The following is a 17,510-nucleotide window of genomic DNA, read 5'->3' on the forward strand; positions in this document are numbered from 1 at the left end:
GTAGTTTCGCTTTCACAATGAAACACACAGCGTCACACACGGCGGGCTTGAGTGAGCGGAGGCCGGCAGGCTAGAGTGAGGAACGGCCAGCGGGCTTGCAGCAACCACATGTGACGACCCCGGGCTGGACTCCGCTTCGTCCACGGTGAAAGCCGATCCACAGCGCGAAGTTGATGTATTTCCTCAGCGACCAGCACGGATCAGCTCTAGGCATGACGAAGCGGATATCGTCCTCTTTTGGAAGGTCAAACAAAGTAGTTTAACTTTCACAAGGAAACACACAGCACCTTCACGACATGGCGGCGGCGGCAACAACAATACTACAGTGAGAATAAAAGTTACGCCTTCTTTCTTTGCGTGAACATTTGGGCGGTGTTATGCAAATCTTCTCACATTGTGACGTAGACATGTGGCGGTGTGTTAGAACGAGCCGTTTAAGGTAGGCGTGATGGACTCTTAACTTTTATAAAGAATATCTCTTTGAATTTGAGACTTTAGTCTTTGCAACTTTACAGATTTTCTTTATGCACTAAGAGCTTGTAACACTCCAAAGAGAAAGGACAAATTGAAATCACATATGACCCCTTTAAATCTAATTGAGTCCCCAAACTTTAGAATACATTATATACATAATTCATAGTTTAGGCCTATTTAATGCTAATAATAGCTTTTTAATGTTGAGTTGAGTCTATTAATTTTCATTTTGCCCTCATAAAACACAAAAATGTCTATTTTATTAAGGTAATATTAGCCTTGATAGTATAGTACATTTGTCAGATCAAAAATCCAATAAATTATATCCTCCATTCCTAAAGCAAGGACAGCAAAGGTTCTGTGTATGTTTGTCTCTTTAGGCACCTTGATTGATGGGTAGTGATAAGACGTGTCCCATCTTATCACAGTGAGAGACATGTTGGCGGAACAAGAGGCAACTGACACATACAGATCTCAGTCTCTCTCTATTCAAGCTTCAAGGTCGTTTTATTAACAAAATATCACCCTTTCACACACTGTGAACTCTCTGTTCCACATCTGTAATTATGCTGCGAAAAATAAGAAAGGGCTATTTGCAGTTTGCTAAATGTGCTAGTGATATACCATTGCTAAATGCAAAATTAGCTGAAAGAACAGCAGACACAAATCACACGCTTCCAAGCAACCTCAAATCTAACAAAAGTAAAGGTGCTTAACCTACCGTCTGAAGGCAAACACTTGTGATGCCAGCTGTCAAAACACAACACAAATCTCCTGTCCTTCGCTTGTATTTCCTTTACTGGAGGTCACCAAAAATGTGGGCACCGCTTCTATTTGTTTCCCATAAATTCCATTGCCATTGGCTACACGCACGCATTAAGAAGCAACCAGCACCTCCCAGTGCTGCCGTCTGCTCCAGTCATAGCATTAGCACTGGCACCAGGTAATGTCTCTGCTGCCCATCCTACCGTGTGTCTTTCTGCTCTGCTTAGGAGGGCGCAGGCAGTGGTTATGGGGAAGTGCTGAGTGTGTGTATGTGTGTGTTGAGGTTTAAAGGAAGGGAGTGGTGACTGCACATTTGATTGCTTTCTCTGAATTGTGCGTGATTTAAAGTCAGAGTGAATGTGAAACCATGCTGGAGATCCTGTGAAAAATAATCATATTTTCTTATCATAATGCAACTTATCGAATGCTTGTATTTGCAAATGCAATCTAGCTAGGGTTATTAACTAAAATCATAAACAAAAACTTTTCATTACTTGAAATAACAAAAAAAATGTAAACTTAAATTTTTATATATATATATATATATATATATATATATATATATAATTTGAGGTACTAAAAGTAAATAAAGTAAAAAGTAACAAATATAGACATTAAAAAATAATAAAAATGACAAAAAACAACAACAAACTTACTAAACTAAAAAAAATTAAATTAAAAGTAAATACAAAAAATATAATAGTACAAGTCTAGCTTTACTAAACATATTTATGAAGAACTATGGAGGAAAAAAAAAATTTTTACTTGCCAAAAGAAAACAATATCTAAAACAGACAGTGAGTTATGAATAAATCTTCTACAGGTGGGCCATTTGACTTGAGCCTTTGTTAAATCCTGTAATGACCTCCAATACAAAAAGAGAGTGAATCGTTTTCATCACTCTGTGTTCATACAAAGGAGATGACACTGAATATTTCTTTACAATAATGTCCTGCGTCAGTGGGGGAGAAATTTATACGGCCATCCATTCTAGAACAATCCCAGGGCTCATAACGTGCGGCAGATCAAATGATCGATTTCACTCACATGTGGGACGTTTCACACAAGGACCTTTGTGAGAACTTCAAGGCGCATGTCAAAGTCATTTTCTCTCAGTATGTAAGAATGTGGTATGAAATGTGAGAGGGGCTGGAGTGTTTTCAATTTGAGCGTTCAGAGAAACTTTGATGCCATTTCATCTCTTAAAAATTGTGTTTTATAAAGGATCACAACCCTGACATGTGGAACTTCCCTTTTTTTCATCACAATGATTCAGAAGTGTTCCTCCACGTCATTCTTAAAGTTTTATCATGGTAACCATAGTTTCAACCAAAATAATATGATTGCCATAATTAATATTTGTAAGAGCCATATTGAAAATCAACATTTTGAATGGTGGAAAGTTTCCACACCAAATGTTTTATCATCATCTCATACTCAAACAATTTCCAATCAGAAACAGATCCCAGAACAAAGATGACCAGAAGGTCTAATTCTCTTTCTCCTGCTGATGAATTCACTTGCAATTCAAGGGCAGGGCACAACAAAACAACAATTTGTGTCAGCCATTTAGTTCATGAATACCAATGAAATGGCATTACATGCAGCCCTTCAACTATAATCGCATGGAAGAATGAAAATGTTACGGATAAAATCACTGTGAAACATCAGCATAATGTCAAGGAATGATTAGAATGATCACATTACACTGTGAATAAATATTTATGGTGGCTTACAAACATCAGAATGCATGATTTGATATCTCCAGTGAAAATATTAAAACTGGTGGAATGAACAGATTGGGACTTTATGACACAATAAAAAAAAAAAATGCAGTAGATGAGAACACTGACCTATATGTTCTGGCACCCCTGGCACAATGGTTCATTTTCTGTGCCAGTCGAGTACATTCTTATAAAAGATAATAGCTTGACATAAACCGATTCCTGTAAAATTCAAGCACAGCAACATGCGATGAAAATGGTTAACAAACTCCTATAAAACGCACATTTCGCTATAAATTCCAAACTAGTTTACTTGAGTTACCTGCTGAGGTGGTCTCAGGCAACATTTGCAATTTCACAAATACTGTAGCACATCTGGGAGCTGTCGAGAGTAACCTTTACAAGGGGCATTCAGCAGACATGTAGGGCCGTCCATGCATACCAATACAGATACGCAACACAACACTGCTGCTCACTGCTTACACTGATCTAGAACCAGCTTCAAATCCTCTATAAACATCAATAAAACTATATATCATCTATAAAAACCCTATGGTCTGTAAATATGACATACATTAGATTTCCTGTTTATTTTGCATGCCTCAACTTTACTCTAAATTCAACATTAGCCAAGTTAGCAAAGTTAAAAAGCACTGAATTTGTGGACCTTCTGCACTGAACAAATTTGTGTAGCTCTGCGGAGTGGATTTAAACAGGTTAAAATGTGTTTAACAGAACCGAGAGTACTACATGCTCAGCTGAAAAGCATAATCAAATTACCCGAAATAACCAATAAATTAATCTGTGGCCACAGAATCTGAGCGGGCCTACGTATTAGTAATGCCTCTTTGCATTTATTAGCAATAATCTGGAGTTTTATAGCGGAATACTTGTTGTGTTGTGTGGCCTGTCAAATCTCATCAGGCTAATAGCAAACAAACAAAAAAAGGCATGTTAACACTTTGCGCACTTTGCTCAAATTGTTAACATAATAAGCTATAAAAGCTATCTATTCCATCTTTCAATCACAGTTTTTGTCCTAACCATTTTGACGATTGCTTGGGTATAATCGAGTATTTCTGCATGGTTTAACTGGATAGCCCCGCCCACCGTGTAATCTCATTGGCCCAGAATCTCTCTCCCAATAATTTAAACTTCAGATACGATTCTAAATGGTTAATCATTTCACTTCATTGTGAAGTCGAACAGATTATTTTCTGGTAGACACTGTGCTACGTGCATCATGCTAGTACACTAATTTTTAAGTTTCAGTGATAGATGGAGGCAGTATGTAATTTTTCAGAAAATTATAGTCTGGATACTTTTTAGTAGTCAAAGAATTTGAGAGTAATTAAATGCACATCTCTTAGAGAGTTGACTGCAGATTGAACTTTGGCCTCTTCTGTTCAATATAACCTGATGAGATCACTGTGAAAGCAGATGCGTACGGATTTCTTAGGCCTCAGGGTCAAATCGCGTCCATCCTAGAAACGTTTAACTGTCTTTACAAGCTTGACTGAAGCAAGGCTACGCTTTTTCTCCCAAACATTCCTCTCATGTTGACAGCATGTTACCACAAAGAGGCCACAGGAGTCTATTTACACAACTGGGCGTAACACCCTTCTGAAGATAATCGGATGATTTCTCATCAGGCTTGTACAAGGTGGAAGAAAAGAACTATGCATTTCAAATTAATGAGAAGTCAATGAATGGGAACACAATAATTATACGCTGTGTCCTTAAGGCATTAATACTATGATTTATCATGACTCACAGCTAAAGAAAGAAGCAATGGAAAGAAAGGCAGTATAAACATAGCGTGAGCACGATATTTGAAGAGTGACATCTTATTAAATAATGCTTTTCTATAATTGTTGGGCTGGAGGGTCTGCAGAAAACTTGAGAGAAAAAAAATGACAAAATGTAATTTAACAGCAAGAAATACAAATCACAGCATGAGAGATGTATAACAAATCTTTTGAATGATAGTGTACTATATGTGTGTGTGTTTATATAAAAATCTAAAGGTTTATTTAGGCTGCATTTATTTTATTAAAAATACAGTAAAAACATAATATTAACACAAATTAAAATAATATTTTTATATTTTTTTTAAATGTTATTTATTCCTGTGATGGCAAAGCTGATTCTACAGCAATAATTTTTTCCTCTCCATTGCCAGACCATAGAATTTTACAAACTTGTTTAGGCTTATTTTGAAGCCAAAAATGTAATTCTGGAAGCATAATTTTCTCTATAATAAGTACATAGTTCAACCTGGTCTCATAAAAATACGTACCTCTGGGTACTTTTCTGCAACACCATTTTTACGTACCTTACTGCACGTTATACTGCATATACTAAAATATACTGCACGTTTCGCTGGAGTTTCAAAGAGAAATGCCCACTGAGTGGCGCTAAAATACGGGTTCAATACGTGAACCCTGGGACGTTTATATTACGTTGATATAGGTACGTATTGCTGTGTTTTTATTTCGTTGCTTCAGGTACGTATTGCGGCGGTTCAGAATTCAAATATCCACGGACTGTCGCTAAAAGTTAATGCTCTATCGTGTTGGAAATATGCCCTACACCAAACCCAACCCTAAACCTACCCGATAGTGTTAACAAATGCAAAACCGATATAAAAACGCATATGTTGATGCAACCGTGCCATGTGGACTTCCTTATATGCAGATTTCAGCTGTTTTGTCGAACCGTAGTTACATGGGATTCGAACTGGAGCTCCTTATCTCTCAAGTACGTCTCCGTACTCCGTGAACTACCGAACAAACCTACCGTCTATGAAAACCAATAGATATGAAGCTGGATATGTGCGATGCTAACATTAAAAAGCATCAGTTTTCAAATCTCCCAGCATATTAAAATAGTTTTGAAGTCATAATAAACATAAACATAATATTCTTCAAGTAATTGTGCGAAAATTACGCTTTATTAATCGAAACTCTGTAAATTTGTGTGAAAAGGAATAAAAGGTGTCGGAGTTTTACTGCCTCTAGTGTTCATTTCTTTTGGAAACTGCAGTGATATGTACTTAATGGTACGTAATTGTCGTCTCGCAAAAAAGTACCCCCAGGTAAGTTTTTGCCATGAGACCAGGTAGCTTAGTTTTACACAATATTTAAATATTTAATATACTAAAATATACAGCTGCCTTTACATTTCTAGGTTGTTGACAAAATACCCAGGCCTGCATGTGTTGGAAACTTCTAATCTCCAGTAACTATAACCTCTTTATGTGGCAAGTAATTGCGGAATTAGTAATTTTCTTGGGAATAGCGTGTCAGTGATCTTACGATAAGCTGGGAAGATGCAGCCTGTCAGAGCTGACGTAACCAGCAAGCCGCAGAACTGCTTCTGTCCGTCCCTCCCTTCCCTCCAGCTGCCTAGAGTCTGCTTCTTTAACTTCCCATGTAACGCCACACAAGCTGGCACACGCAAACACACACACACACACACACGCACGCACACCCTATAGTCAAACATCTGCAGTGCTCACACTGCAACTCTGTCCACACCTCATTCCATAAAGCAGCTTTCAGTTTCGTGCTCTTAAACAGGGATGTGTTTCCATCGGTCACACAGAGGCCATTGCTTTAAAACCCACTTTTGAAATCTTTCAGAATTTGGCACAGATTAAATGCCTTGTTGTCTTTCATATCTAAGGAGAAATGAAAGCTGACGTGTGTAATTTAGAAACTAGTAGTGGTGTTTTTGGTTATTCGGAAAGTGATTTAGTATCTTTCAATGATTTGTATTCTGTCTAGGGAAATGAGTCCTTTATTATTGCAGCTCAGAGAGGAATAGGATCACTTCAAAAGGTCAATCAACCCATTCTACTGTTTTCAAAGACTTAGCCAATGATGCAGTTCCAGTGAAATGTCACTCTCTTGTAAGCTTCTGTTTTAAGCTTAGCTTCTGTTGAAAGATGGCCAGGTGGTGATTAGCAAGTCCCACAATCCACAAACCCAACCAGGCCTTCATCATCCTACACCTTGTTGTTACAACCAACACTGACCCTGCATTCTTCTCCCCTTGATTCCTGAGAACTGTTTATTTTCTTAGGAAGAACCGGCAGACTCAGCTAATGGAAGCCAAGTGGCAATTATCACAGAGCTTGCTGCAGATTGACTGAACACACTGCAACAAATTACAAACGAACTTGACATTGTCTATAAACATGGGGCTTCGCAACATAAAAAAATATTTAAGGGCTGTTTACTTGGAGCGGATGGCAACAATCAGTCTGCAGCATCCAAACAGTGTGCTGTTGTTCAGATTCTAGAGATCACTTTCAAGATTTGTATTTTTGTACTAAAATAGAAGGGCGACATGCATAACAGTGCTGCTAAAATTGTTATATAAACCAAACAAACTATTTTCCAACAGCAATCATCTACAGCTTGTGATTATCATGAAATGCTTTGCATGGATATGGAGAGTGAATCACTATACCAGAGCTGACCAGACAGGTGATTTAATAAGCACTAAAGCCAAAATAGATCATACCACTGAGCCTCCAAAAGCAGAAACACTTTGTGCGGAATTCACTTAACAGCTGCATTACTTTTGTGAGTTGTGTTACAGTGCTATTCACTAACCACCCACAATTCACTCTGACTGGATGCTGAACACACTAATTAAGTATTTTCATCAAGTCTGATTTACATCAAGCATAAGAGACTTCTTCCTTTCTCTACTTCATAAGGAGTTAGGTATCCTGAAAGGTTTGAGAACACTATACAACGCAGGACTCAACAGTGCAGACTTTTTTTTTTTTAGTAAATTCAGTTTTCAACTTGCCCTGCCAATGTTTTTCCTGGTCCCAACACAAAATATTATGTTTATAAATTAAATTTAATAAACATGTAAATGTTATATGAAATGGAATATACTTATAAATGATCATTTTTAAATGTATTAATAGGGCATATTTATTTTTAAATAATATACAAATATTGATTAATATACTATTATATTTTAACATAAATAAACATAAATACAATTTTTACATCAAAAGAAAGAAACATTTGGAAGAAAATTTGCAATGGCACAACATTCAACCCATTCTTACTGATGATGCTTGATGAGTTTAGGGACAAATCACTCGTAACGGTTCCACAGTTTCCAGCAGCTCAACTGTTTTTTTCCAACATTACTAATAAGAAATGTTTCTTGAGCACCACATCAGCATATTAGAATGATTTCTAAAGGATCATGTGACACTGAAGACTGGAGTAATGACTGTTGCAAATTCAGCTTTGCCATCACATGAATAAACTACATTTTAAAATATTCAAATAGAAAAATTATGTAAGAATGGGCAGGCTTTCCTTATTGTTTATATGTGACTATTTTAAATCCTCAGGCGAGTTTCTACCTTAGGTGTTTTATAAAGAATCAGGTCATGGTTGTAACCAAAAAACGCAAAACATAATTTTTCTTTTGTGTTTCACAGAGGAAATACATTTATACAGGTTTGGAATTGCATTCTGTAAATAATGACAGAATAAAATTTTTTGTGTAAAATTAATATCCCATTAAGTGCCGTAAATTCAAGCCAATATATTAACGTATTTCAATCTAACATATACGGTTAACTGTTATCGATATATATATATATTAATATTAATATTTTTATGTTATGGCCAGTAACCTAAAACAACTATCAATTATTTTAAAATGTTACAAGTGATTTGATGCATCACAACATTATAATGTACAGTATGAAACATTTTTTATTTTTATATCTCTACTTAAAAATATGTAAAATGTAAACAAATAAAATTAAACATCCGACATCGACTGATACAATAAACAAACAAACAAAAATATCTTAATATCAACAGATATGGGACTGATATATGGGGCATCCCAACTATATAACATATGAAAGCACAGCATATGTTTATGTTGAAAATATGAATGGTTCTACCCCACATGTTCACATATTCCAAGTGTGTGACTAAACTTAGAATCTAATTACATCAGCAGATCCAAAGATAGTTTAGCTGACACTCATATGAGTGCAAAAACACCACCAGCTCTGATGAATATCTCTGAAATCATAACCACAAAGAATGGTTATTGCTGCATTATCTGATACCAAGCAGCTTAATGTTGCATAATCTTCCCCCAAACTAAAACAATCCACCTCACAAGGATGCCACAGGAGCCAAAACATTCCCTGGATCACACCAGAAGACACCGGGGGCACAATAAAAGCAGAAAAAAACAGGCTGACGTCAGGATATGTACACACAAAATGAGTATTGCTATACATAAATATAAAATCGTAAGGAACGTCTAGCACAAGGATGTAATTTTTCCATTTACTCTTGCATTTGATTTCTTTAATGGTTGTCGGGAAGCCAATCTACGTTAAATGTGTTTGCGTCAGTTGTTTCTGCTTCAATGTCATCATCCTAATGGATGAACATAATAAACAAGCTCCGAGATCAATGCTAGCTACCCTATGGATCACAGTGCTCCATCAGCAAAGTTAAGGAAAGAAATGTAAAGTCAAACTCTGGAGGTCATCAGAGATTTCGGATACCATCCGAAAGTTTTATTTAGTCAGTTTGGCTTAGTAAGCAAACAATCCAGTGTCCTCCAGCTAGTTCGCATCAGTCAGAATGACATCAGACTACGGAAGAGAGAGAGAGAGAGAGAGAGAGAGAGAGAGAGAGAGAGAGATAGCTGCATGCCTCAACAGCTGCTGCAGTCATCTTTGCCAGAAACCTGTGTGCTGCTCAGACACCCTCAAACTCACACAAACACACACGTACCTCTCACTCCATCCTGAGCCCGGCTAGCCACAAATAACATGCAAAAAGCAGCGTCCGGAGGTCTGCTCTCTAACTTAAGCTGCGGAGGACTGCTGCAGTCATCTTTGCCAGAAACCTGTGTGCTGCTCAGACACCCTCAAACTCACACACACACAAACACACACGTACCTCTCACTCCATCCTGAGCCCGGCTAGCCACAAATAACATGCTAAAAGCAGCGTCCGGAGGTCTGCTCTCTAACTTAAGCTGCGGAGGATAAACTTAGTTGCCCCTGAGCAGGAAAAGCCTGTTGTTGCAGCGGCCGGAGCTCCTCTCACCTAGCGTGACGATGCACTCCACTGGGCCGTCTGCTTCCCTCCTTTCCCCCAGCCTCCTGTCCCTCGAACACACTCTCGTTTTCTCTGTCTCTCCATGTCACTTTCTCTCTATGCACCTCTCAACCCCTCCCCCTGCACTCATCCCCCTCCTCCATCCCTCTCTCGCACTCTCTGTCTTTCTCCCCCGGTGTGTTTTCTGTTGAAGGTGGCGTTTCGGTGCTCTTGCCCCATGCAAAGGGGCTGTGTTCTGTTTCTCTGTTTTTTACCATGCTGCAAGGTCACAGATTTTTTTCACAGTTCGAAAAAACAGGGTTGGACAGAATTAAAAACAGACAGAGAGACAAAAAGGTAACCAAGGGGCAGAAAGAGAGAAAATAAGCACAAAAAAAAATTGTATTCAACCAGGGGCCAGTTGCACAAAATGCTTTTAGTCTTACAAAGTTAGTCATCTAATATTTTTTTTATAAATACTATAAATAAATACTACAATCATTTTTAATTGTATTAGCCACTTTGCCACTAAAGCAAATTCTCCTACTATCATAGTATGTACTGAATTCAACGAAGAACATCTCATCCATTAATGAAGTACGTTCTGTAGGCATGCAGTTTTGTATAAATGCATCTCCGTACATCCTTCATTGCCCATGTTGTCACTGACATTTGACCGTGTGTTCTTTTGACCTGTGATGTACTAATAATAACCACACAAATAATTATGTTCAGTTTTTAAGCCCAATTTAACCACATAGAACCTTTTAGCACCTGTAAGGGGCCACTGATACAGAATGCATTTTTGCCTTGAAAAATGCAGGCAGAGAAAAAATGCAGGCCTTTTCTAAAAGCTGAACTTTAACTAGAGCGCCACGTTTTTAGAATGCCATGTTATGCGCGAGCCGCTGCAAAAGATGCTAGCATAACAGTCAAGTCCACCTAGTATGTGTTTAAATAGAAAACTATGAAAAAAGTAGCACAGTCAAATGAAAAACAAAAAACAAAAACACTTTACTGACACGTTACCACCCGGCTCAGTTGTCTGACATTCTTGAATTTGTTTCTCAAATTTGCCAGTTTCTCAACTGCCTCAATTGTGTTTAAATCTTAAAACTTGCTGCTGTTATGCTTACATTTTGTTTTGATACTGTCATATTACCTAATCTGAGCTAAATCCCACTCATGGTTATCTGCTGTTTATATGTGGATCATGGTGAATAAGTGTTGCTGACTTACTGTTGTGCCTTCAGACGGCAGCTGGCATGAAGCGGCATCAATCTCCTGTACACGTTCCTGAAAAGCAAATGTCTCAAGGCTGACCTTGGCTCACACCACCAAGAGATCCGAACCACAGAGGCATCCGTACGAGTGCCAGGACCTCAAGTTTTGTGTACGTGCTAAACTAAGTGCAATACAATCGCTCTTTCACTGTATGGGAAGGATTTAACTTTAATGGGATTGCAAACTGAATCCGGCAGGTGGTGTCCACGATTAGCTCATGTTCGGCTTTTGCCTTTAAAAATGGCAGAGCCTTGCACAACAAACACACAGAGGCTCAGTCATCTATGGGGGCACCAACCCCCCTCATGACCCACTTCACCAAATTTGTGACTATAGTGGAGTGGCGCTTGGCTACCACTGGAGCCAAAACAGTCCTCGGATAATTGCCTATTAAACATCCCTGGAAAAGCAAAACCAACGACTGCTGTAAACTAATATTAAAGGGGTCATATGATGCGATTTCAATTTTTCCTTTCTCTTTGGAGTGTTACAAGCTCTTGGTGCATAAAGAAGATCTGTAAAGTTGCAAAGACTAAAGTCTCAAATCCAAAGAGATATTCTTTATAAAAGTTAAGAGTTAACCACGCCTACCTAAACCGGCTCGTTCTAACACGCCCCCCACATACCTACGTCACTATGTGGGAAGATTTGCATAACGCCGCCCAAATATTCACGCAAAGAAAGAAGGCGTAACTTTTATTCTCGCTGGATGCAACGAATGCCTCATTTATAATGGGTTTTCATGTTTTTGAATCATCGCTCTGGCCTGACAGGGCATCATCACAATATGGTAGCGGCATAACAGTTTGGTTATGTTAGGGGCGCAACAATCGACGCGTTTCAGAAAGGCGGGGCATAGAGGAGAAACAATAATGTACAGTATGTGGAAAATAATGTGTTTTTTTAACCTTAAACCGCATAAACACATTTCATTACACCAAATACACAAAATAATGTTCTTTTTAGCAACATCATATGACCCCTTTAAGTAAGTAATCATTGGTGTGTCTGCTGAAACTGATCTAAGTGGACAGCTGCCAAACTCTGCTAGGGTCTTAGTTACAAAAGCAAACTGCTCACTCTCTGTATATATATATTTCATAAAAAGTTTTCAAAAACAACCCCCCCCTCTGGTTTTTTCACTAATCGCACCCTGTATATATAAATATAAATATATATATATATATATATACAGTTCAAAAATACATATTGATCTAATTATTTTACAAAAACATAAAAAATCGATAGAATTAGAATATATATTTAACATTAACACTCACCAAATTTAGTAAAAAAAAAAAAATTATAATAATAAAAAAACTGTCCAGAAATCACAAGATTACTGCTTCATAATGTATTGACAGCACTATTTGTATCAAGAAAATAAGAAAAAGCTGCATATAGTTTTGTGAACTGTTTTTTGTGCACAATATGCTGTCTTTTGTAAAAAGTAAACATTTTCTAGAAAATATTTAAATAATTTCCTTTTACAATTTTTAGCACAATTGTAATACAATACAAATAAAATGAATGTCTAATTAACCATATTATTAGAATGTTCACTATCAATCAGCATAACTGACTGCGTTTGTGATTTTGTTGGATTAATGGAGAAAAAAATGTCCTTATGGGGTAAAAGACTCTCCTGGGACAATCATGCACATGCACAAATAAGAAGCAGCTGGAGGGGAGTACAGGAACTCAAAAATGCTGGACCCTTCAATCCACACACTGCTGTGCTCCTCCTATTTCTGTTTTATCTCTCACAGCTGACTACCTGGGACTGCTGTGAGCATCGACTCAAACACCCGCCCAATCACGCATATCCATCAGCTAATGAAGCTGGAGAAACACACCGCCTGGCTTTAATATGTGTGCTGAGCTATAACACAGGATGAACATAATAGCCTGCATAGCCTGTGACATCAGCGGAAAAAGAAAAACGTTTTAAAGGAAAATAAATGTATTTTTATAGATCAATTTTTACTTTGGAATAACAAGGAGAACAGTTCACAATAACACGAATTAAGAAAGACGGGGTGAATTTTAATTTCACGTTGACTTCAATAGGCGGAGAGCACAAAGAGCCAGTTCCTGACCAGAGGTTTATGGCGTTGGGTTAGTAAAGGTTTAGACAGAAGAGGGAACACTAACGAGTGTAAAGAGGCTAGTCACCGAGGACCTTAATCTGCTGAAAGCTGGACAGATTATGACATCATCACAAATGTCCAATCCGTTGCCTGAATCCTATTGATTCAGAACACCGTACAAAACACATAGAGTTACACAGCAAAAAAAAGTATAATAATAACACCATTAACTATTTTTTCTGAAGAAAATCTCTAGATGTTAATGCATCATCCTTGCAGGACACATTGCAGCCATTGGCTCCTACAGAAAACAAAAACAGGCACCAAATTATTTCTAAGAGCCACAGAATACACGTTTTATTTCTTATCTCTTTTCCCCTTTAAATCACCTTAACATCAGTCATACTGTCATGTGTTTATGTCTCCCCTCCTTTTACAACATAAGCATTTTGAGTTACACAGCAAAAAAAAGTATAATAATAACACCATTAACTATTTTTTCTGAAGAAAATCTCTAGATGTTAATGCATCATCCTTGCAGGACACATTGCAGCCATTGGCTCCTACAGAAAACAAAAACAGGCACCAAATTATTTCTAAGAGCCACAGAATACACGTTTTATTTCTTATCTTTTTCCCCTTTAAATCACCTTAACATCAGTCATACTGTCATGTGTTTATGTCTCCCCTCCTTTTACAACATAAGCATTTTAATCCATCTTGTAGATGTCCTGGGAACTAAGGTTTACTTAAAGTTAAACCTAAACGTCTTTTCCAACTTGAGAACATACAGTCACAAAGAATTGTTTATTACACAGAATCTGTGCCACAATATCATTGACCATAATTATGTCAGCATCACTTGGCCACTGAGTGTAGTTTGGGCTCCTCCTCAATGCATCCTTTAAATGTTGTCATATGTCTTGCACACATCCAGTCTGTTTTTCTTCATTTGTAACATGCAATTATGTAGGAGGTGTTGAATTTTACCTTTAGTTCCTTGCATTCTTTCTTATCATGTAGACAACAGGTTAAGTAAAAATATGAATATGCAATATAGCGCATATATTTAGCAAAATGCTGTTCTTTATAGTTATTTATTTTTTTAGATGAATGAGCATATGAATGGCGAATGGTTATTCTGAGGTAAATATTGTTATGTGGCATTGTTTACAAGCTTTAAATGTTTTCTGCAGTTTGAAACACTGAATGAGCGATTACGTGAGACATTTCAGTAAGTTGTACTGTATCTTATAATATACCTTTTGATGGCCATTCATGTTAATTTCATACTATAGTAGTAAAGAGAAAGATATGATGGGTTCACGTGCCGCTTGAACTGAGGCGCTTCAGCGATCAGTGCCAAAACGGTATTTATTGTTTGAATTTCGTTATGAATTTGGCAGAATTTTAAAGCTGATATTTTGTTTATTAAAAGGTAACAGAGCACAAAGCTTGCTGCGATTACTGGACGGCAGATGCGCAACAAATAGGCCTAATATGAAGTTCACGCAACAGAACACAGCTTGATAAGAAGCCATGCATCGATTCTAAACAAGAATTGTTAACGATATTGTTAATGTCCACACAGCTGACAGCTTTACCTGTTGTAGTTTGTTCAAGTTGTGCACGAAAAAGACACTGCTTTTCAACACTTTTACTTTGCATGTCTCCATTTTCGATCTCTCTCATGCTGCACAACTGGAGCTGCTTTCAGCAAGAGTGGCATAAGTGCTGGTGTTCGGCAGAAATGAGAACTGTTTGAAAGTCCGTTTTTTCCACTAAAACTTTGATGCGCGTTGTCTCAGTTTATTAAGTCAACATAACAAAAGATGTGATCGCAAAACAAGCAGGAAAAAAGGCATTACATGTACATTTATATAGTCGCCAGTGTCGAACTCGGCAAAAATATCACTTAATATTTGTATTAATATTAATAATAATAATAATAATAGTGCATTAAAAAGTATATTTAATTTCCTTGGAAAGGAAAGATGCTGTGTGAGTGGTTGGAATGGCTTCATCCTGTGTTTTACCCTGTCAGATGTCACAACCCCAGTGTGAGGGGGACGAGGGTAACGGTGTTTGTGTTTTGACGAGCAACGCTTGGTTTGTGACCTCACTTACTCGGAGGTCAGGAGGAGTTGTGTGTGAGCGTCTGTGAGTGAGTCACAGATGGCCAAGCAGCCATAGATGGAGTGTTTTGGTATTCCTCAGCACCTGTTTGGCACCCAACTGCAGACACAGGCAAGTGAACAGACATAACAATCCATTCTAGCTATACTGAGCTCACAAAGCTACTCTGGAAATATGCAGTGGAGAGGGAATTGACATTATTGATTTGTCACATTATTACCAGAATGCCACACTCACTTCCATATCAGCCTGTAGGGGGAGCCATCATACAATCTACATGTCTGATGACAACAATGGGAAAGATATCGCATCATTATTCTCTGTATTTAAAGAATCTATGGAAAGACAGCAATCATTACTGACTGGACGATCGCTAATGAACATATGCAAATCCACTGGACATTATAATTAATAAAACATTAAACAACTGATTTGGAACAAGATAGTCTTGTCATGAGTCTATTCCCTAGGTCTGCACAGGGAGATTTTTAAAAAGAAGCTGTAATGTATATGAACGTCACAGATCTTCTGAGATGAATTGGCGTGTTCCAGTGGCATTACCCCTGCAGCCAATTAAGACAAGCTAGGAGAGCCTATACTCGACTGTGATTAGCTGAGAGCACTCAGGGGATCTCATTACAGTATGGTAGTGCAACTCTTCACTGGCAGAGCCTCTGACGGAAGTTTGATCACTGGCTCAAAGAGCAGCAACATGGACGACCACGACTCCAGTATTCTTTTTCAACCAAAGTGTCATAGTTCTTCATATTCTATACTGTTTTATATGGAGAAACTACTAGTAAGGTAACAGATACAGCTGATGTGATGAGCTAGTCTGATTGAAATCGGCACTTCAGTGATGAGCATCCCTAACCATCAGCATTACACTTTGACAGGTAATCCTTCAACGAATATTAATGATAACTCAAATCTTGCGGGGTGCTGTTATTTTCAGCTCAATCGGATTTATGATTTTCATCTGCTGGGTGATAGATAGATAGATGGATAGATGGATAGATGGATGACAGACAGACAGATAGATAGATGACAGACAGACAGATAGACAGATAGATAGATACTGTATTGGCCCAAATATAAGACGACCCTGATTATAAGACGAACATCGTCTTATATCCGGGTCAATACGGTAGTTAGATAGATAGATAGATAGATGACAGACAGACAGACAGACAGACAAATAGATGATAGATGACAGACAGACAGATATATAGATAGATAGATGACAGACAGACAGATAGATGACAGACACAGATAGATAGATAGATGACAGACAGCTAGATGACAGACAGACAAACAGACAGACAGATAGATGACAGACAGACAGATAGATGATAGATAAATAGATAGATTACAGACAGACAGACAGACAGATAGATAGAAGACAGACAGACAGACAAACAGATGACAGACAGACAGATAGATGATAGATAAATAGATAGATTACAGACAGACAGACAGACAGATAGATAGAAGACAGACAGACAGACAAACAGATGACAGACAGACAGATAGATGATAGATAAATAGATAGATTACAGACAGACAGACAGATAGATAGATGACAGACAGACAGACAGATATATGACAGACAGACAGATACATGATAGATAAATAAATAAATAGATAGATAGATAGATAGATGACAGACAGACAGATAGATGACAGACAGACAGACACAGACAGACAGACAGATAGATGACAGACAGACAGACAAATAGATGATAGATAAACAGATGACAGACAGACAGACAGACAGACAGACAGATAGATGACAAGACAGTCAGATGACAGTAGGGTGTGCGATATATATAATCTGCGATAATATCATAATTGTTGTTTTAACGATGTGCGATTTGACATTATCGAGTATTTTGCAAAAACCATTCAAAACATCCCTA

At 37.7% G+C, this 17,510-nt stretch overlaps 1 protein-coding gene across 5 annotated transcripts in view; it reads right to left on the bottom strand.

Annotated features, from left to right (window-relative positions):
* Window positions 1-17,510, bottom strand: part of LOC107551128 (IQ motif and SEC7 domain-containing protein 1-like) — a 201,725-nt gene that overhangs the window by 32,055 nt on the left and 152,160 nt on the right. Inside the window, exon 1 of one of the 5 annotated variants that reach the window (XM_016232627.1) lies at window positions 11,321-11,383. The exons of the other annotated variants lie outside the window; for them this stretch is intronic. Coding sequence (XP_016088113.1) covers window positions 11,321-11,358 — 38 coding nt within the window. The 5' untranslated portion in view covers window positions 11,359-11,383. Of the gene's footprint in view, window positions 1-11,320; window positions 11,384-17,510 lie in introns of those variants that run through there. 5 annotated transcript variants of the gene reach the window in all.

Source organism: Sinocyclocheilus grahami, unplaced genomic scaffold (genome assembly GCF_001515645.1).
Source record: "Sinocyclocheilus grahami isolate Dianchi unplaced genomic scaffold, SAMN03320097.WGS_v1.1 scaffold415.1, whole genome shotgun sequence".
In the NCBI taxonomy this organism is placed as follows: Eukaryota; Metazoa; Chordata; class Actinopteri; order Cypriniformes; family Cyprinidae; genus Sinocyclocheilus; species Sinocyclocheilus grahami.